Source organism: Metopolophium dirhodum, chromosome 1 (genome assembly GCF_019925205.1).
Source record: "Metopolophium dirhodum isolate CAU chromosome 1, ASM1992520v1, whole genome shotgun sequence".
Lineage (NCBI taxonomy): Eukaryota > Metazoa > Arthropoda > Insecta > Hemiptera > Aphididae > Metopolophium > Metopolophium dirhodum.
Genome location: NC_083560.1, coordinates 134503046 through 134527050, shown reverse-complemented (window position 1 = coordinate 134527050; position 24005 = coordinate 134503046). Strand labels below are relative to the sequence as shown.

Sequence of the window (24005 nt, the reverse complement as noted above, 5' to 3'; positions counted from 1 at the left end):
GTTATAACTAATTCGTCTTATGATCAATACGGTAGCCAGGAAGTTGAATTAATATTTTAAAATTACAAAAAAAATAACTAAAATTGTTATTCTTGGTTATTTAATATAGTATGTAATAAATAACTATAAAAAGAATTGTGTGTATGTATATTTTTTAGATTTTTCATCGTTTTCAGTCTATTCTATCTTTAGTCCGTGATAATAATAAACAATAAAATATTTAATAATGTGCCGTCTTGCGGTCCGAGTATCCGCGGTGCGGCTTGTACTGCGACTGGTGGCGACTATCGGTTTTAATTTCTACACTACGCTAGTATTCTATATCTATGAGCTATGATATTCGCCGATGGCTATTCACTATTCAGCTGACAGCGTCGCGTGCTACACATATATTTTGTCCTTAAAGCCGCACACTCCCTCGCCGAACTTCCACAAATCACAATGACCAAATCGAGCAAAAAGAAGGTAAGAAAATATTTCTACATCATAATTGAATTCAACATAATATTATATTATTTTATTATAAATACCGATGACAGGAAGGGCTTAAAGAAAATATAGGTACATTAAAGTTTATTAAAATTACGTGATACTATTAAAATTAATGCCACTTAAAATAATTAATATTTTTTTAAAACTTATTCATATGTATTTTATATTTGTATTCATCAAACAAGTTCATTTTAATTGATAGTTATACAATTTACAAGAAAAATATTAAAATTTATATAAAGTGTGAGTTAATTATTTAAATTGTAGGCACGTACTTCTTGCATTTTTTTTTATTTAAATCGTTGCCAGTTGCAATCTTTTTTATTATCTACCTAGTACCTAGATAACAACATCATTCGCAAAATATATACATATTATTTAATACTTACCAACATATATGCACGTTCCCACATGCTTCTAAGTGTAAATATATTTCAACTATTAATAATGGTAATTATACCACCGTGATAATTATTTCCTATAAAAATAGGCATGATGTTCCGATAATAAAGACGTATGGTTAAACGTATGGCATCGGCCCATCGGGCTACTTTTAAAATCAAATAGGGGCAAATGCTTAAACTGTATTCTGTGTAAATGAGTAGTATTTTAGTTAAGAGGACGTCGCACCCGCACATGTTGTCTCCGTCTTACACGTGTACGACATATCAAATTTTACGCTCAGCAGATCACGTTTAGCCCCGTTAATTTTAAAATTAGAGTTAATTGACCTCTTATAAAATTTAAAGTTAAGAATGTTATCTAGGGCATCTCATTGGCTTTTTGTTAAATTTTAATTTGAAATCGAGTTATGAGCATTAAAAGATGTATAAACAATTTACAATTTTAAAATACTCATAATTCACTTTAAAACTGAAATATAACAAAAAGCCAATGAGATGCCCTAGATAACATTCTTAACTTTAAATTTTATAAGAGGTCAATTAACTCTAATTTTAAAATTAACGGGACTAAACGTGATCTGCTGAGCGTAAAATTTGCCATGTCGTACACGTGTAGGACGGAGACAACATGTGCGGGTGCGACGTCCTCTTAAAAGGACACTATACCCGCATGCGCCGTCTCCGTCTCACACGCGTAACATGGCAAATTTTACGTCATAAATAATCCATTTTACTCAGTTATGATTAATATTAGAGCTAATTGACCCATTATCAAATTTAGAAGTAAGAATATTACCTAGTGAACCTTTTATTATCAAGTTATATTTTTAATTGAAAATTGTTTGTGCATTCTAAAATACTCATAACTTGCTTTAAAATCTAAAAAAAGATTAGATAATGGATTTTTTCTTGTAATTATAAAGTCTAAAAGTTTATATATATTATCTAAATTGTTAATACATTTTTTTTTTACAGAGGTACAAGTTGATCGATAAATTTATTGCTTATCTAGAAATAGGAGATCAGGTAAAAAAATTTTATATTCTCTAGGGATTTTTTCTTGTTATATCTATATACAGGGTGTAACAGGAGACCTGTTTGATGAAATAACTTTTGCTCTAATCAATATTTTTAATTTTTTTTTATATATAATTTATATTTACTTGCGTTACACGTATAATAGAAAAAAAACTATTTTTATTTTTTAATACTGAAAATAAAAAATTGAAAGTTGTGAATCTGGTAATAAAAATAATTTTGATGGAAAAAACATTTATCTAGGTCTAGTAGTTTATTTTTAAATTTTTTTTAATATCAATATTTTTTTGATTAAATTTATTTGAAACGAATAATTTTTTTCAAAATATTATTTTTGGGAATTTACTAACATATATATCTTAAATTATTTACTAATCATATAATTTTAACAAATTTTGTCAAACTTTTAATAAGCATCACTTTAATTTTTTTATTTGTGAAGGATTTTTTTATTTGTGAGAGTTATGAGTATTTTATGGTGTACAAACAATTTACTATTTTAAAATACTTATAACTCACTTTAAAATTAAAATATAATATAAAACCTATGATGCACTAGAATCTCTATATGAGCAGTTCTCAAACTTTTTTTTTCACGTAACACTGAACTACTGAAGTATCAATCATCATCATCAACTGCAGTCACGTTCCACCAATGATTAAAAATAGAACGATCCAAATTTTACATATCTAGTCAGTGGCGGCTGGCTACAGTAAATTTACCATGTGTGTCCAAATTACTAAAATCTGTGGACACCCACCCACTAACATTTCCTTACACACATAGTATACATATAAATGTATTATTATACAACTATATTTGTTTAGCTAAAATGTTTTATATGAATGTTAGAGTATCTAGGTATTCAGATCATTTTTCTAGTATTCAGATCATTCAAGTTTAATGTTAACAAAAAATAAAAAATATGATTAGACACTAAACAATTTATACTTATCTATTTAAAAACTTAAAATTATAATGGTATTTAATATTTATAGACACACTTGACACTTAATAAAAATGAAAGTATAGACTATTCCCCCAGCATCAGTGCATGCTGCATGTCTCTTATTACTACTACTGCAACCAGCGCGTATAGAGATTTGTCAACTGAATTCAGTTAATTAGTGTAATACTGAATACAGCAAGTACTGTATCTCTGTAATTATGTATACTATTAGCTATTTACACTATATTATAATATAATACCTATAATATGTCAAGCAGTCGCCCACCTACCCACCCACCCCAAAATCATGTGTATCCGTCGATACACTTGAGGTATAGGATAGCCACCACTGTATCTAGTTATAACAAGTGTTTTGACCAGGGACTGATACCTTAATAGTTTTAACGGTTTCAGGAAGGGTTCAGGTCTTTAAAATATTTTTTAGGGGTTTAGGTTACATTTTTCAATTTTATGAAGTTCAAAATTTAGGTTCTGGTTAAAACCGGTATCTAACCTTTATTTTGGTATATATTTTTTTCAAACAAAAAATGTTAATACGTGGAATATATTTATGCAGTTGTATGTTATACTTATTTAGGTACTGTGAAAGCTTATATTGAAACATTTGAAATCTCACGAGAACCAGTGTCATTGTAAAAAATTAATATTTAATATACAGTTTACACTTTTACAGCTTATAATAATTTATGGTTATATTTTAACATCATTATTCAATTTATAATTTTATATAATTAACAAATACTAGACACTAAGACTTACAAGTTACTAATCTATTCAGTGTTTTATTTTAATAAAAATTCAAGATCAAATGTACAAAATACATAGTAAATAAAACTAATTAATAATTATATTATAATATATTACAATATAATTGTAATATTAAGTTAATCTAGTAAGGTTCATAGTTATCATAGGTTTAATAAGACATAGAATTTCTTTTGCGTTTTACTCCTGACATTGAATTAGTATCATCTTCTGTATCTTTTTGACAAGAGCTTATTTCAATGTTTGTAGTTAGATGTTCTTCAGTACTAAAACAAATAAACTTATAATATTAAATTCATTACAGATATTTTTACCTTTTTTTTTTAATATATTCATCGTCAGCTTTATCGAACAATCTGTTTGTATGTACTAACAATTGGTCTTCTAGGTTTTGTGAATTTATATTACACCTTTGCAGTAAAAAAAATAATTTAATCCTGAGATAGACGTTCAACACTAAATTGAGTTGATGGAACTGATAATATTATTTTAGCAAGGACATAGATTTCTAGATAAATATTTTCCATTGATTTCCAAAACTTGAGGATATTTACTTTATGGTTTAATCTGTTTTGTTTAATATGATATGACTTAAGAATTGTTTCAATTATATGAGATACAGATGTTTGTGAGATTTTTAATACATCGTAAATGTCAACATCATCCTTTTTTTAAAGAAAATCTTCAAGTCTATCAAAACCTGTAGTTGAATCATATCCTGAAACTTTGTTTAATATTATGTCATCATTGTTCATAAGTTAAGTCAACACTTTTTTACTTCAACTTTTTCAATTGAAGCCAAACTCTAATTAAATGACTAATTGCAGTAGTGTATTGTTCGTCATCATGATTTTGTATTGTGGGTCCAAAAAATTTGCTGCCAATAAAACTTTGTTCTTCATTAAATGTTGTTCCCTATTAGTTAAACATTCAACCAATTTTTTAGAAAATGAAGTATTACATTTTTTAGTTTGAATTTTACACAAAATACAGGTGCCATAAAAATCGGTTAATGTCAACTCCTTGTTTTTGAACTTTTTGGTACACATTTTTGATGGTAACAAAACTTTTAAAATAACTTCAATTTAATTCCATTTTGAATTATTTAAACATACTTTTTTCTATGATGAATCATTTGCTGCCATATTCTGTATAAAATGTTTAAGATATTTAACTCTTTCCAACATATCCAATGTTGAATGCCAACCAGTCAGGCAGTCAAGTATGGGAGACTTTAATTTTTATTTTCTTATTATATATATTTATGTTTGGTTTCAAAGTTTGAACTTTATTTTAAAATGCCAGAACTTTGTTTAATATTTTTCATTCCCACTATCTTTCAAACTGTCTATTACGGCCAATTGTAATGTATGAGCCACACATCATACACCTAAAAATTAAAATTAACAATAAAAAAAATTGTATCTATGTATTAATTTTTTAATTGGTACTTTGTATCATTATATTGGTTAACACAAAATTATTGTTTATTACCTATTTATTATTTTATTCACATTTTATGTTCATTACAATGTAAATTAAGTCTAAATATTTTTAAAAAAGTACCTTATTATTTTAAGTTAAATATATTATTGTACCTTTACTCTCAGAGGAAATTACATTTAATCATATATATTATAATATGCCTGGTACAGCAAAAGTAGTTTTGTTATAAAATATAAATTATGACCATGGGTAATACAATTAGCATATAACCAAGTCACTGCTGTATTTGGTTCTATGTTAAATAATTAAGAATCTGTTAGTTCTTAATTATATTTAATTTGTAATTTAAGTAAACTTAAAATTTAGTAGAATATTGTAAAGAGTAGGTTTTTTTAATTTTTCTGAACATAAATGTCATGTTCTTGTAAAAGAGTATTTTGTGACAACTTACCTGTAAATATTGAAGTATCACCTCCAATGTTTAGAAATGATTGAATTTCATTCACTATATTTTCAGTTTGTTCATATTCGTTATCTAGGCGACTGGGCAATTGGTATTTTGTTCTGTATTTTCAGTGAGCATCATTGAGATTGGGTCTTTATCAAGATCGACATTATTTTCTATACATATGTCACTTGTGGTTTCATTACTACAAGAATTGTTAGTTAAATACATATATTTTATTAAAAATAAATAAGGCATTCATTTTATTTCATTTCATTTATTGAATTCATTTTTAGGTAGAATTAAACATAAAATTAAAATTATTAAAACTATTAAGGTATTAATGGGTAGTTATTGAGGTAAGAATTAAGATTTTAGATTTCAGATGGTAAAATATTTTTTAATTATATGATAGGTATTAAAAGATAAAATAAAATAATTCTTATTATTAATAATTTTAACACAATATGTATGTGTATATTATCTATTAATTCAAGTAGAGAATATGCTATTATTCATTTAATTGTAAAAATTAGATTTAACTATTAATTTAAAACATATATACCTGCACACAGAGCTGTCATCGTCAATGTTCAACTAAGTTTTAACTTTTTTTTGCATACCTCTGAATTACTGAAGTATCAATCAGTCGCGTACCACTAATGATTAAAAATAGAACAATCCAAATTTTACATACCTAGTTATAACGAGATTTTTGACTTTTGACACTAGTTATGAGTATTTTGGATAACATTTAAGGGCTGCGTGAAGTTCCATCCCTAATAATACTCATTTGTTATGGTCTTGCAAATTCTGGGATTGGACTTGCAAATTCTTGCTAATTACTTGCAAAATTATGGCACTATGCAAAACTTGTTTAAAAAAGTGAAAGGGCCAACTTCATAAACATTTTTACTAAATAAAACTTGAATAACCTAAACAGCCGAAGAGAATATTTAGGTACTGATATTATATAATCAGAATGTATTAAGTACTATGATCCTTCATGCCTCTAACAACAATATTCGTCCTTGTTCCTATTTACATTATTATATGTAATGGGTTGTTGATCTTTTTTACTAAATTCACATACCACCATGCCTAAATATTTCATCGTCATATTACGTCATATGTGATTGGATAAAGTTTGAACTATGTTACAACAATAATACAAATGTATGAAGATTGTTGATTAAAAAATATTATTGGTAATAATATACAAAATAGAATGTTTTATGAGAGTTCCATATTAATAATATCATACAAATTAGATTTTAGATAATATATATTCTTTAAAATATTATTATTATATTATTATTATAAGTATAATACTTAAGTTATTCACAGTTTTATAATGCAGTATTGTATATTTTAGAGTCTATTTAACTTAGATTTTACAAAATGTAGGTATTAAAATATATTCAGTGTTTTTTAGTGATAAAATATCAGATATTAAATATTTAAATTAGTTTTATTATAATAAATTATGGTTCACTATAAAATAAATAAATACCTTTTTAATTATGTCTTAAATTTGAATATTCAATGTGTATCTTTTAAATACTTATCTAACGCATTTTTCAAACGTTTGTTTTCTAGGCCTTGGATATAAAAAGTTATAATTGTGAAATTTGCTATAAGCCTTTCAAAATGAAGCACCATCTAGTAAGGCACAAAATGATTCACTCAGGTGAAAAACCATTCAAATGTGAATTATGCCAGACATATCACCGAGATTTGTCAAATCTGAAGTCCCATTCTCTTAGTTGGCATTCTAATGAAAAGCGATTCATGTGTGTTACAGAAAAATGTGAAAAAAAACCTAAAAAATTTAAAAAACTATCTCATTATATGACACACATAAGAACACACATAGGATATGAATATCGATGCAGTATGTGTAAGAATAAATATTCAACCAATGGAAATGTCAATCGACATAAAAAACACAAACATAATGTTTTGCCAAAATATGATAAATAAAAATTTGTTTAATTTTACTGAATCTTTGCAATTCTTTTAATGTAGCTATAAACCCATTATACATTTACTTTTATTTTGAGCAGATCATGAGTCAAAATAAAGGTTGAGTATCGTGGAATGACTCTGTTTTATACTGTTCTTCAAGAATATCCAAAAAGTGTATTAAAACTGATCCAATCTTCATAACATTTATATAAGTAACAATTCTCTTTACTCCGGTCATTATCTGCCATTATAACAGGTATAACATTATAAAGGTTATAAACCAATGCTTGCCTACTATCAAATGTATTTTACGCTACTGTACTGTATTATACCGTATAGAACCTTGCACCACCTTAAATCATCAGAAATTGAACACGGGTTATAAAACCATTGTTAATTATGAAATAGGAATCATTCAAAAATGGATTAATTGAAAAAATAGCTAAAAGGTTAGAAAATATTTAAAAAAACACATAATATTGTTATACTGCTAAATTATAATATATTACTATTGTAAATAAATAAATAAAATGAAAATAAAATAAATACAAGAATTATTTTATATCATTTTAGAATCATACTACCAATTATGATGTAACGTATGTCCATATACCTAGTGACTAGAAATAATTTAATATAATATATTTTAATTACAATTCATATTTCATAGTAATATTCTTAAAATATTAAATTAATTTTCTTAATATGTTTCGAAATAAATTAGGATTTGAGTAACCTTATTATTTTCCAACTAGCGTATATCTACTAACTTTTTGGTTCTACATTTTTTACTTCTTGTATGGTTAGTATCTTGTATTATCTATTTACAAAGATTGGTAAAAAAAAAATTGTATCAACTAAATTATTTAACCTTTAAAATTTTAAATAAACATAGGTATGAGGGTATCTGTTTTTTATGTTGAATTTTTAAATGGAAATAAATATAAAACTATACTTAATACGTACATAGTTTAACTATATATATATATATACTGTCTCATTGTAACTATATTTACAATATTATAAATTATAATAGTAAAATTATTTTAAGTCATTTCTAATACCTGAATGCTAAATAAATATGATTACAACTATATTGTATATTTTTAATTTTTATATTAATACAGTATTTTATTGGAAAGCCATTCTATACTAGTAAAAAATTAAAAGTTGAGTTACTAAAAATGTGTGAATGGTAATTAGCAATAAGCCAATAAATATGGTATTAAATCATAATGATGTTCGCAGTATGATTATTAATTATTATGATTGGTATATTTTGTTTCTTCAATATTTGCATACCTAAATGGATAATACTTAATTAATTAAATTAACTCTTTAACACTCCATAATATATTAATTTTTTTTTTTTATTGGGTAACCCGCGGCAACATAGGCCATTGTGTGTGGGGGAGGGCACTGTAGGTTTTTAAATTGGGTAGGTTGGTACACGTGTGTGTTGTGTTTTGGCAGAATTTCTAATGGGGCACCCGTAGGTTTCTGCCATGCCCCTGGTGGGGGGATGGCGGCACTTGTTCTCCGGACACCGTGACTTGCCCGAAGAAAAATGCCGCCCGCGGCCAAAGTATTGAACTCGGGTCGGCTGCGTCGCAGCCGACGCCTTAGTCCGCTCGGCCACTCCGTCTCCATAATATATTAATATATATTGGTCAACATTAAAAATAATATATTGACTTTGGATGCTCGGTCATTTTATTTTATTTTTATTTATTCTTCAAGAAGATAGTAGGCCTCACTAGTCACTGAACATGTCCGTGGTTGCATTGGTTAGGTAATCTATTTGAACAGTATAATATGATCAGTATGAACAATACCGTATGTGGAGAAACTACGTTCTGTTGATGCAGGTGTCTGTGAGCATTCTTATATAGATAGTGCAATAGAAGACATTTTAGGTGAAGTAAATATTCCTTTCCATCATGTTAAAAGATGAAGTCTAGTTTCATCACTGGGTGCTTTTAAACTGTTTAAAACAAAGTTTTTTTTGACCATAATCCACTATTGGTTCGATATTCTGCTAGCTCAGACATGATATCTGGAACACTAATTTGTAAATGTTCCTCCAAATTATCTATAAACTAATTCTGAAGCATCAATACTTTCATTGTTTTTCAGAAATTTTCCTCTATATATTGGAGCTAGAAGATGACCTGCTAAATTAATTTTTTTCACCGCTTTTTGCTTCCTAGTGTCAAGTTTTTGTAAAAATGAATAATTTCTCTTTTATTTTAAAGTGTTGAAGATTGAATTTGTTTTGTTGAAACTTCCTGAATTTCATTAAACACTATAACAACTGTGGGTTCATTACATGTTTCAGATTCTAAAATAGTCATCCAATTTGCTACTGGTTTTAAAAGATTATACATAGTTTCAACTTGAATCTAAAATATTGTATTATCTAATATACTTGTTACTGATTCTTTTCTTAATAAATTTAATGATTTATTTGATATTGCTACTTGCAAGGGTGTAAATACGTATACAAATAGTATCCCTATTTCAAACTAAGATATTGTAGGTATGGGGGAAATATAAATTGTGTATTTCTAATTCGGAAAATAACATAGCTACTCCTTCAAACACATCACCTGTAAATCAAATGCTGTTAATATAGTTATAATATTATTTTTGAGATACACCAACGACAAAGCTGTTATGTATCGTGTTTCACGAAATCTATACAAAAAAAAAATTACTCAATGAATAGCTTACGTTAACAAATATTTAATATTTTTAGAAAGGTCTGTTGGCATATCGTTTATTTTTTTATTTATTTTATACAATACTAGCTCTCCGATCGTCGCTGGGGGAGACCCCCAAACCCCCCGAGTTGGCGAAGAGTTTTAACCGATGTCGGAAGCTGCAGTGGTCTTTTGGTCCGGTCGTCGGTATCGAGCCGGTTGGTGTGTGATTAGGAGGACTGGTGATAAGGAACTGTTATAAGGTTAGGACCACCGAAGTTCGACGTGGTAGCCCGGCTTATGCCGCCGCGATTTTTTTGTTGTCTAGCAGGTCAGTCACCTCAGTTATCCGGGTAGGTAATCTGACTGCGTCGGATCGCGGACAACGTTCATTACTGTCACCAAAAAAGCAAAAATAAATAATAAATTACGTGAAAAAAAATTTAAAAAATTTCGGGCGTTCATGCAAATCATATAGCCAACGAATTTTTTGGGGGTCTAGCAGGTCAGTCACCTCGAATGACGTTCGCCGTAGTATATAACTACACACAATGCAAATGATATACTACACAAACCAAAAAAAACATATTGTATATACCTATGATATATTATGAATTAATCAATACATATATATCAATATAATATTACAATTTACAGATGTGAGGTGAGTTAACTGGTTGAGGTAATCAAATAGCCACTTTCTTATTTTAGTAATTAATAATTTAATGTAGCATACAAATACTGTTACAGTTACCATATAATATATATTAATAAATAAATAGATCCTCATTAAGTCATATAGTATATACATGTAGGTAAATTATTTATTTGATTTTATGCTCACGATTAAACATACCTATAGGCTATGGTATAGTCGACTCGACTCGAGCTAGGATATTTTATTATATAATTAATATGTATACGTTTATTTACTAAAATATATACATGTATCTACCTACAGACCGATACAGTGGCTATATCGTGTATATTTATGCCAAATCAAATATATAAATACCAATATAAGGAAGCCACAGCGTGACTGAGTAGGTAGGCAAAAGGACAAAAGGCAGTCAAATATAATATAATAATAACACAGTTTATTGAATCAAAAAAAACATGTAAATATATCAATAAAAAAAATCGAACTTTTCGACGCATGTATTTATGCCTGTATATAGTAAAACTCGACTTTTCTAAAAAATTATCGATAAACACGCGTCACGGCGGCACTCAGTTTGCACGTTATCTCCGCCGCAGCGGGCCCGCCGGGAACAAAGTACGATCGCGCGCGGCCTGTACATTTAGCGGGGAACGCGAATAAGGTCCGAGCGAGGACGCAGGAAGTCCTCAAAGGGGGTAAAGATTGATATCTTCATACATAAACTAAATTATTCATATTAATAGATTAATAAATAAACTAATCAATAAAATATATAAGTTTTTATCTTTAAATATAAATACAAAGTTCTTCGTAAATATACCTTTTTTAGATTCTGAGCAAAATTTTTTCGTTCACAGCATTTTTGTAAAGTTTTGTAATATTATCCTCCAAATATTCAATATTGTTATTAACGTAATATATGTAATTTTTTTCAACGTTAATCCCATGGTATTGTACATTTGCTAAGACAGTATTGCTGGTTAACGTTTCGTAAACAGTTAAATCTTTTGATTAAGATTTTGTTATCCTATCTGACTTTGGAACGGTTCTTAATTTTTTTTTCAAAATTTATAATAAAATCCTCAATTTCTGAATCCGAATTAGAACAACTATCAGAAAGAGTATCACTATCAAAATAGGTATCGTTATCATTTTTATTATCATTATCATTACCATACTTTTTGTCTAATTTAATTTTTTTTATTTATTACCAATTTCTCATTTTAGATTCTGAGCGAAGCGATGAATGTATTGATTTTACAATGATGTGTGTTTTTTTTTTATTTTTTATTTTTTTTTTATTTTTGTGTCTGTCATCACCTTTTAGGACAGTATTACAGTAAAAGTGCTTGGATTTTCTTCAATAGTAACTTTTCTGATAGGAAAGTGAATCTAGTTGGTACTTTAGGGGGTCAAAAGTAAAAATTTCCCAGTAGTTTTCACAAGCGACGTGAAAAACAAAAGAAAAATTAAGGAAAAACGGGAATTTTTACGCAAAATCTGTTTTTGAGAAAATCGATTTTGGTTTTTGGTGTAACTCTAAAACAAATGACCGTAGGAACATGAAATTATAACTGAATGTTTATATTAGCATTTTCTATACACCATAAAATTTACAAAATATTTTGACTCTTTTTGAGCTGTTTACGGCCATTGTCAGTTTTCAATTTTTTTTAGTTTTTTTTTCTATAAATATCAATAAAATTTTATCTGTTAAATAAAAAAGCTTGAAAATTTAATAGAAGACTCCTAGGTTATTGTTTCATAGGCAGATGAAAAAAATTAAAAATCCTTAGTCACAGTTTTTATTTATAAGCATTTAAAGTTAAAATTTTGACGAAGTACGGAAAAAAAACGAAAAATAGCAAATTATTTTGAGTTGAGAATTTATAAGATTATGAATCTAAGATTAAAAATACATAGGCACAATTTTTTTTATAAGCATTTAATTTCAAATTTTGACAACATTTATCAAATTTATAATTTATTAATTATTTTGTGGTTAAAAATTTATAAAATGTTTAACTTTAATGGCTAAGGATTGAAAATTTAAAACAAGGCTCCACGTAAATAGGTTATATATAAATTACTTTATTCACAATAATATCATCAAATATACTTGGTAATATCATAGGCTGACTGACCGATTTCGCTCAGAATCGTTTTTCATATACAATGATATTATATCAATGAATTCAAATTTAACACCATCCATTACAGTGACCCACTTGTAACCTACTGTACAGCAGAGCGACATCCACTTATCCACCTTTTTAGTATTTGGATTAAACAGTGTGTCCTTTACTTTAGGGTAAATATTAAACTGTTCAATGAGTTCATCTGCGCCCTTTAATATTTTTGGATTTTCGTCAGTTACCTCCACGAATCATCATAATTTGAAACTGATGGTAAGTTTTTTTTTGCATATTGAATAATTTATATTCTATAGCGTTAATGATAACTCTAAAAACTTATATTAAATCATATTATATTATATTAACAACTCTTATGTTTATAATATTATTATTTTAATAATAATAAAACTCTAAAAAAACAACAAAATAAGTTAGGTGTTCGGTTTTTCTATGAGAATATTTGTTGTTAAACATTTTTTTATAGTTTCAGGTTTTTGAACAAAAGTCCCACCATTTTTTTCACATAAATTCGAATAAAACTCTTTACTTTAGTCATGATTTTTTGGAGGATAATATTACAAAACTTTACAAAAATGCTGTGAATGAAAAATATTTTGCGGCAGTAAGAAAAAAATATGATAAAATTAGAAAAAAAAACTAAAAAAATTGAAAACTGACAATGTCCGTAAACAGCTCAAAAAGAGTCAAAATATTTTCAACATTTTATGGTGTATAGAAAATGCTAATATAAACATTCAGTGAAATTTTCAAGTATCTACAGTCATTCGTTTTTTAATAACAATAAAATAAGAAAATTGTTACAAGAGAAATCGAGTAAATATCAAATGTTGTAAAAATATAAATTTCAGACGCTCATAAAAATTTAATTTAAGTTTCTTCTAGACATTTTTTTTTTGATAAAGGTAGACAAACTTATGAGTAATCTTATATTACATTTTCAAATCTTAGATTTAATCTTATGAATTCTCAACTCAAAATAATTTACTATTTTTCGTGATTTTTCCGTATTTTGTCAAAATTTGAACTTTAAATGCTTATAAACAAAAACTGTGACTAAGGATTTTTAATTTTTTTCATCTGCCTTTGAAACAATAACCTAGGAGCCTTCTATTTAATTTTCAAGCTTTTTTACTCAACAGATAAAATTTTATTGATATTTATAGAAAAAAAAAACTAAAAAAATTGAAAACTGACAATTGCCGTAAACAGCTCAAAAAGAGTCAAAATATTTTGTAAATTTTATGGTGTATAGAAAATGCTAATATAAACATTCAGTCAAAATTTCATGTCCCTACGGTCATTTGTTTTAGAGTTACACCAAAAACCAAAATCGATTTTCTCTAAAATAGATTTTACGTAAAAATTCCCGTTTTTCCTTAATTTTTCTTTTGTTTTTCACGTCGCTTGTGAAAACTACTGGGAAATTTTTACTTTTGACCCCCCAAAGTACCAACTAGATTCCCTTTCCTATCAGAAAAGTTACTGTTGAAGAAAATCCAAGCACTTTTACTGTCCTAAAAGGTGATGACAGACACAAAAATAAAAAAAAAATTAAAAATTAAAAAAAAAAACACACATCATTGTAAAATAGGTGATGTGTTTGGAGGAGTAGCTATATTATTTTCCGAATTAGAAACACACAATTTATATTTCCCCAATACCTACATCATCTTAATAAAGTAATTGGTACTACTTATAAGATATCATAAAACTTGTAGTTAAGCGGCGCATAAAATAGGCAATTCGGGTACATTGATTATTCGGTTGTAAATTATTTTGAGTTAGAAATTCATAAAAACTTTTTTTTTTAAATCTAAGATTTGAAAAAGTAACAAAAGATTCATCATAAGTTTGTCTACCTTTATCAAAAAAAATAAAACATAATACTAATCAATTGTATAACTAAAAATGCTATATTGTAGCTTAAATCTTTTTTGAACAAGTTCAATAACTTTATAATTTAAAAAAATACGCACAAGTACTAATACTACTTAGTTTTTAAAGATAAAAGTTTTTAAAAAATAAACAATGAATAGAATTAAAATATAATTAAAATTGTACACGTATATTACAGTCAAACATTTTCGACGAGCGAATGATATTTTAAATTATATACTTTGGTGTACCTGTGTACGTGATTAACCTACTTTTGTTTTTTCAGACCAATCTCAGACAGATATTTTAAACACTCCGCATACCGAGAGTACGTTTCCTGAAAATCACCACATCAATACCAAAAATCCATATTTGATCCGTGTTTAACCTAAATACAATTTTTAAAATGTGCCTCGATCGATCCCTCATACATGTTGTGGGAAAAAAATATTTTGTCAGATTGCAAATCAAGGTAATTGTTGCGACGCATTGTTGGAATTAGAATCGTATGTTTGAATGCAAATTAAACATTTTTTCATGATCACAATACATATTACATACTGACATATGCGTTCGAGTGCGTGCCAGAGCCCTCCGTACCGCTACGATTGATCCGCATGTACGCCACACACACTAATAAACATTTGCGACTTACACATAGATCTCGGGCGGTTAGAAATTGCCTAAATGATTCTCCTTAAATCAATGCCATAACAAGGCCCCTAAATCCAAATACTTAAATTGAGAAATTGGTAATAAATAAAAAAATTAAATTAGATAAAAAGTATGATTATGATAATGTAAGAGATAATTTCAATGATAATGAAAACGATACCTATTTTGATAGTGATATTCTTTCTGATAGTTGATTCAGAAATTGAGGATTTTATTATAAATTATGAACAAAAATTAAGAACCGTTCCAAAGTCAGATAGGATAACAAAATCTAAATCAAAAGATTTTTCTGTTTATAATACTTTAACCAGCAATACTGTCTTAGAAAATGTACAATAAAATGGCACTAACGTTGAAAAAATTATATAATATATTACGTTAATAACGATAATGATTATTTGGAGGATAATATTAAAAAACTTTACAAAAATGCTGTGAACGAAAAATATTTTGCGGCATTAAGAAAAAAATATCATAAAATTAGTTTTTTAAATATAAAAGATAAACATCAGCTTAATTAGGGAGGGGGGCTAGGGGGGGGGGCTTATCCATCCCGTATTTAAGTATTTAAGTATTCAGCCCATCCTTATACGCTCGTATAGACACTTAAAATTTTCTATTTCTATAAATTACGATAAAATGGTTTTGTTTGGTCAAAAAATTTGAAAATCGAAGACGATGTTTCTCAGAAATTGTTTATATTATATTAATTAAAAAAAACCTTAATTTATCGGTATGAATTTTTTTATAAGCATTTGACTTTCAGTTGTTAATAACATTTATAAAAATAATTTTAATTTAACACATCCATTACAGCAGAGGTTGGGAACATTTTCCAACAACAGGGCTACATTAAACATTTTAAATACCTGGTGATCGAACACTATTTGTATATTCTTTTATGCAGCATAATAATATTATTTTATTATTACGAAAATTGCGTTTTTCTTTGGTAATGAATACTTTACTTTGAATATAAATCGTAAAAGTGTAGTTCAGTCTTATACTTTATGATTGTGCACCTGATATTGGCCGTACATGTTTTTGCCCAAAATTTACCCAAATTATCTTTTTTACCCAAACTCAATATAGAGAGTTATTTGATTTTTACCCATAGAAATATTATTCACTGTAAACGAAGAATCAGTTAAGTTACAAATGACCACTAGGCACTAATGTCATAATTAAAAAACAACAACAAAACGCTTTCTGTTTATAATGTAAATTAATAATATCTAATATCTTGCGCAGTCCTAAATCGTCTAACATACTGAATATACGCCCATTCACCGTGACTAATTCAATACAGGCATCTATAATATCTTTCATGGATATCAAAACTTGTACATTTGGTCTTGAAAAGTTAAACAGTCTTTGATGAGCTTGACTTTTCAAATTGGTCTTTAAATTGTTTTTTTCAAGGCTTTTTTTGATTCAAGTTGTTTGAATTCTTCAAACAAATCAACATGAACACTCAAATGATTTTTTAAATTTGTTTTATGCTTTCCCTATAATGATTCATTAATTTAAATTTGAATTATTACCAGTAGGATGTATTAAGTTATATATTACTTAACATACTATGTAATCAAGCAAATGAACAAAATTGAAACATTTAAGAATAAGAACAACCTACATTTTAACTTTCTAATCAAATGAGTAACTAGAAGTAAATACGGATAACATTTTGATTTTACTGAGTAAAAACTATTTTCCAATGCAAATTATAAATAAAGCAATATAGAACATTTTTCTACAAAATATAGGTAGATACTAGATACTTTTCAAACAATATTTTTTTAAAATTAAAACGGCCACCACCATCTAATATGAAATGGACAAAGTATATTATAATATATAATTCGATAGTTAAAAGATGAAATTGAAGGTAGTATAGCCGTATACGTACCTACTTACGTATTATTGACTAGTGTATTAATAATAAAATGACTAATAACTGAACTTACTTTTACTTTACCACTGCAGTCTTTACATACAGATGTTTTACTGTTTATATGGTATGAAAAATACGCATACATTTTTTATTCTGATAATCGACACGTTGCTCAGGTTTCAGTTCTTGCGTTGTACTGACGTCTGACTGCGACTGCATAATATACTAGACACAATTCACAACACTTACAGAAAATTGAATGACTCAAGTCGACAACCAACAATTAATAATTACTAGATAGAAGTAGTCTGTGCTCAAAATTACACTATTAGCACATTAATTGATTGGTTGTTTTCTTGTTCTTGTATGATACTATGATATGTTATTTTTAGTGGTGGGCTCTGCCAAATAACGACTATCGAATAATTCGATAAAAATAACGGAATTTAACCCTGCACTTTATTATTCGATAACTTATAATAAGGCTACATAATACTTGTAAACAATTTTAAGTTGGGTTAAATAAATAATTAAATATTCAAAACAATCATCATAGACGGCATTGACAATACCATAATAATATCCACTGTCGAGCATAACGACTGAGATTTTAATGCCCAAGAAATTGTGATTAAAAGCAGGAGGCCTAAATTATTATTAATATTCCTATTAACATTCCTCATTTTCTTGAGAATCTGACGGTGTAACGAACGTGAAAATATGACTTTTCTACGAGACGTGAGAAAAACAACTACAAGTAGCGTACAACGATTGTTCAGATTCCGATTGACGATGGTTGGAAGGGTTCGCGGGGGTACAGTTTCAATACAGGTGGCGTCCGCGTCCGTTTTTCGTGCGGGGTGAGACGGTTTTTTTATCAAACGTTTGGTTGGTAAATGATTATATTATTTTTCCGGTCGGTGTCCCTAAGATTCTCTATTTTACGTAGAATCTATGGGTACATACATCGTGAAAATCGCTTCATTTCCTAGGAATATTTACCATAGAATGCGTACTTTTTTTTTAACTATTCATATTCTTACAATTTAAATTATATTATCGTATTTGAATTTGTAAATATTTTAAATTGTGTGTAATATTTATGGGATAAAAAAATTTATTTCCTACATACACCCAAAGAAATATCCAGGTAAAATTGAAAATAAGTTAGGTTAAACCAACAAAAAATTTGTTAACATACGTTCTACAAACTATTTATTGATGTCACAAATTAATTTTCATCAAAACAATCATTATGCCTGTTAATTTATTCTAGCTAACTTATAGGTAAGATTAATGAAATTTTTGTTAACATTACCATTCACACCTTATTAATAATTATTGAACCATATGTAATAATAACAAACTTGCTCATTATTGTTACCTACCTAAGATAATACTATATAGGACATAGGTAGAATCTAGCAAACTGATAGATAGGATTAATGAAATTTGTGTTAACATTACAAGTCATACTTTATTAATAATTACCGAACTGGTTATTACATTAACAAAAGCTAAAATATAAAAAAAAAATTCTGCTTAAGAATGACATTTTTGTTCCTTTAGAAACAGTTAATACTATATCATGTTATGTTCAATAATGATGAATAATATGATAAAATTTAAAGATCCAGACCATAGAGTAATAGGTAATAAAAATATAAAATAAAAAAACTATTTACTATAGATATAATTATTTATTTATAATCTTTTTTAAACAAATGGTTCTAGTATATAGAAAATATTAATACAAATTAAAAATTATAATGTAAAACTAGATATAACAAAAAAAAAAAAAATGAAGAACTGTTGTTCCTAAACGACTTACGATTACAAAAAAAAATATATACTTATAGGTACTTATAAATCATAAATGTTGGGTTTGTAATATAAAAAAAAATTAAAATTGGCTAGGGAACTCTTAACAATACATTAGTTTTAAATATTATAATTTGCATCTAATTCTGAGAAAATTTGCTTTACTAAACTACAACTTTTGTCATATTTAGTGTTAATTTCATAAAAATAATTTTGCAAAAATAACCACACGTTACTTGATTCATATGGATATTCAAGATTAAAAACATGGAATAGCTTAAAACAAATATCGATAGCTTTAAAAACAGAAAACAACTTGTATTTAACATCATCGAAATATACTATTATTTGTTTAGGGTTTAATAATGAGCCAACAACTAGTATACATGGCTGTATATTATTTTCTTGTTTTTTCAGTTTCTCTATGATGACTTCTAGTTCAAGGGGAGTAGATGCTTCTATAATAAATGTATTTTGAGAATCTTTTATGGAATATTTTATGACAGATTTTTTTCCATTGTCATCTCTGGTAATTTTTCTTGATGAAGGTACAAATAACGAATGCATCAAATAAAATATAACCAAGTTTTTCCCATCTAAAACAATATAATATGTATTATAATTATTTTGTAAATTAAACACATTTCGAATTATCAAGGTGACCAAAATGCATGTATTTTCTTATAATTTAGTGGTTTTCCCAGGGGACCAAGCGTTTAGTTAGTTTAGGAGTTTTTCGAATTATTGAGTGACGATAGTATAACCATAGTCAAAAATGTAGAAAGTAAAAAATTCTAATCTACTTATTCATTAAAACTTACTTTCGCATAAATCAGGAGATTCTTTTAATTGATTTAATAATATTTTACTTGCATTATCTTTTATTCTTTCGTCAAATATTTTCAATAGCAAAGATGACTTTCTTTCAAATTTGGCTGGTAGGTTTTTAAAGTTTGAGTACATGTGACAGAAATCTATCTCTACCTAAACAATATAAAATATTATTTTTAGTAAATGTATTATCTTTATATGTAAATAGATTAGATTTATAATTTTGTAGTTAATAGATTGAAATTATAATTATTTTAGTGATTTTTACTGATATGAACACAATGTATAGAGTATAATATTTACCAATTTATAGCCCATTGGTTGAGTAAACTGTATCCATTTTTTGAAAATAGACGCTGTGTTGTTATTCTTAATATATTGAAGCCTAAAATTGTTAGTTTTTTTCCAAATTGTCTCAATTTCAGGCCAAGTTAAGTCTGAATCTTGTAAACTTGCACACAAATCTTCAGATTCGGGTTCCATTTCTATGTAGAACATAATATACAATAGATATTTGATACCAATTATAATCTTTATAATAACTAATATAATATAAATAGTACCAAAAAAATACGTACATTTATATTATGATGTATATACTATATTATATATATTATGATGGATATAAAAATTACTAAATATAACATTTCAAATCCTACCATTATAGGTAACATACAATTTTGAATTTATTTTGCATAATATAATATGTTTTTAAAATGTTATGTCATGGCTGTACCTAATAAGAAATATTAGGAGATGAATTATATTATTATTAAATCAACATTGTTTTTTAGAACATTATAGTTTATAGACCTACCTAATTTTGAAAATAAAAATCAAGCATTTATGAAAAATAAATTTGTTTTTCATAACTGCTAAATTTTTAGTCAGCGTATGATTTTACCAAGTATATTTGATGATATTATTGTGAATAAAGTAATTTATATAATATAAGCTATTTACGTGGAGCCTTGTTTTAAATTTTCAATCCTTAGCCATAAAAGTTAAAAATTTTTAACCACAAAATAATTAATAAATTATAAATTTGATAAATGTTGTCAAAATTTGAACTTTAAATGCTTATAAAAAAAATTGTGCCTATGTATTTTTAATATTTTTCAACTGCTATTAGAACGATATATCAGGAGCCTCATATTAAATTTTCACGCTTTTTTACCCAACAAATAAACATTTATTGATATTTATAGAAAAAAAAAACTAAAAAAATTGAAAACTGACAATGTCCGTAAACAGCTCAAAAAGAGTCAAAATATTTTCAACATTTTATGGTGTATAGAAAATGCTAATATAAACATTCAGTGAAATTTTCAAGTATCTACAGTCATTCGTTTTTTAATAACAATAAAATAAGAAAATTGTTACAAGAGAAATCGAGTAAATATCAAATGTTGTAAAAATATAAATTTCAGACGCTCATAAAAATTTAATTTAAGTTTCTTCTAGACATTTTTTTTTTGATAAAGGTAGACAAACTTATGAGTAATCTTATATTACATTTTCAAATCTTAGATTTAATCTTATGAATTCTCAACTCAAAATAATTTACTATTTTTCGTGATTTTTCCGTATTTTGTCAAAATTTGAACTTTAAATGCTTATAAACAAAAACTGTGACTAAGGATTTTTAATTTTTTTCATCTGCCTTTGAAACAATAACCTAGGAGCCTTCTATTTAATTTTCAAGCTTTTTTACTCAACAGATAAAATTTTATTGATATTTATAGAAAAAAAAAACTAAAAAAATTGAAAACTGACAATTGCCGTAAACAGCTCAAAAAGAGTCAAAATATTTTGTAAATTTTATGGTGTATAGAAAATGCTAATATAAACATTCAGTCAAAATTTCATGTCCCTACGGTCATTTGTTTTAGAGTTACACCAAAAACCAAAATCGATTTTCTCTAAAATAGATTTTACGTAAAAATTCCCGTTTTTCCTTAATTTTTCTTTTGTTTTTCACGTCGCTTGTGAAAACTACTGGGAAATTTTTACTTTTGACCCCCCAAAGTACCAACTAGATTCCCTTTCCTATCAGAAAAGTTACTGTTGAAGAAAATCCAAGCACTTTTACTGTCCTAAAAGGTGATGACAGACACAAAAATAAAAAAAAAATTAAAAATTAAAAAAAAAAACACACATCATTGTAAAATAGGTGATGTGTTTGGAGGAGTAGCTATATTATTTTCCGAATTAGAAACACACAATTTATATTTCCCCAATACCTACATCATCTTAATAAAGTAATTGGTACTACTTATAAGATATCATAAAACTTGTAGTTAAGCGGCGCATAAAATAGGCAATTCGGGTACATTGATTATTCGGTTGTAAATTATTTTGAGTTAGAAATTCATAAAAACTTTTTTTTTTAAATCTAAGATTTGAAAAAGTAACAAAAGATTCATCATAAGTTTGTCTACCTTTATCAAAAAAAATAAAACATAATACTAATCAATTGTATAACTAAAAATGCTATATTGTAGCTTAAATCTTTTTTGAACAAGTTCAATAACTTTATAATTTAAAAAAATACGCACAAGTACTAATACTACTTAGTTTTTAAAGATAAAAGTTTTTAAAAAATAAACAATGAATAGAATTAAAATATAATTAAAATTGTACACGTATATTACAGTCAAACATTTTCGACGAGCGAATGATATTTTAAATTATATACTTTGGTGTACCTGTGTACGTGATTAACCTACTTTTGTTTTTTCAGACCAATCTCAGACAGATATTTTAAACACTCCGCATACCGAGAGTACGTTTCCTGAAAATCACCACATCAATACCAAAAATCCATATTTGATCCGTGTTTAACCTAAATACAATTTTTAAAATGTGCCTCGATCGATCCCTCATACATGTTGTGGGAAAAAAATATTTTGTCAGATTGCAAATCAAGGTAATTGTTGCGACGCATTGTTGGAATTAGAATCGTATGTTTGAATGCAAATTAAACATTTTTTCATGATCACAATACATATTACATACTGACATATGCGTTCGAGTGCGTGCCAGAGCCCTCCGTACCGCTACGATTGATCCGCATGTACGCCACACACACTAATAAACATTTGCGACTTACACATAGATCTCGGGCGGTTAGAAATTGCCTAAATGATTCTCCTTAAATCAATGCCATAACAAGGCCCCTAAATCCAAATACTTAAATTGAGAAATTGGTAATAAATAAAAAAATTAAATTAGATAAAAAGTATGATTATGATAATGTAAGAGATAATTTCAATGATAATGAAAACGATACCTATTTTGATAGTGATATTCTTTCTGATAGTTGATTCAGAAATTGAGGATTTTATTATAAATTATGAACAAAAATTAAGAACCGTTCCAAAGTCAGATAGGATAACAAAATCTAAATCAAAAGATTTTTCTGTTTATAATACTTTAACCAGCAATACTGTCTTAGAAAATGTACAATAAAATGGCACTAACGTTGAAAAAATTATATAATATATTACGTTAATAACGATAATGATTATTTGGAGGATAATATTAAAAAACTTTACAAAAATGCTGTGAACGAAAAATATTTTGCGGCATTAAGAAAAAAATATCATAAAATTAGTTTTTTAAATATAAAAGATAAACATCAGCTTAATTAGGGAGGGGGGCTAGGGGGGGGGGGCTTATCCATCCCGTATTTAAGTATTTAAGTATTCAGCCCATCCTTATACGCTCGTATAGACACTTAAAATTTTCTATTTCTATAAATTACGATAAAATGGTTTTGTTTGGTCAAAAAATTTGAAAATCGAAGACGATGTTTCTCAGAAATTGTTTATATTATATTAATTAAAAAAAACCTTAATT

General features: G+C 27.0%; 2 protein-coding genes and 1 pseudogene across 2 annotated transcripts; 1 reads left to right on the top strand and 2 right to left on the bottom strand.

Annotated features, from left to right (window-relative positions):
• Positions 1–371: 371 nt before the first annotated feature.
• Positions 372–7544, top strand: LOC132932533 (zinc finger protein 117-like). Its single transcript, XM_060998920.1, has 3 exons — positions 372–465; positions 1872–1922; positions 7161–7544. Exons 1-3 carry the CDS (start codon positions 442–444, stop codon positions 7542–7544), a joined length of 459 nt encoding a protein of 152 aa, XP_060854903.1. The 5' UTR covers positions 372–441.
• On the bottom strand, positions 3822–4425 carry LOC132936656 (uncharacterized; annotated as a pseudogene).
• Positions 7545–19197: 11653 nt separating the features above from the next.
• Positions 19198–20627, bottom strand: LOC132932532 (uncharacterized). The gene is made up of 3 exons (XM_060998919.1): positions 20448–20627; positions 20135–20297; positions 19198–19909 (listed from the first exon to the last, which is right to left on the bottom strand). The coding sequence occupies exons 1-3, from the start codon at positions 20625–20627 to the stop codon at positions 19434–19436; spliced, it is 819 nt and encodes a 272-aa protein (XP_060854902.1). The 3' UTR covers positions 19198–19433.
• Between the last annotated feature and the right edge of the window lie 3378 nt (positions 20628–24005).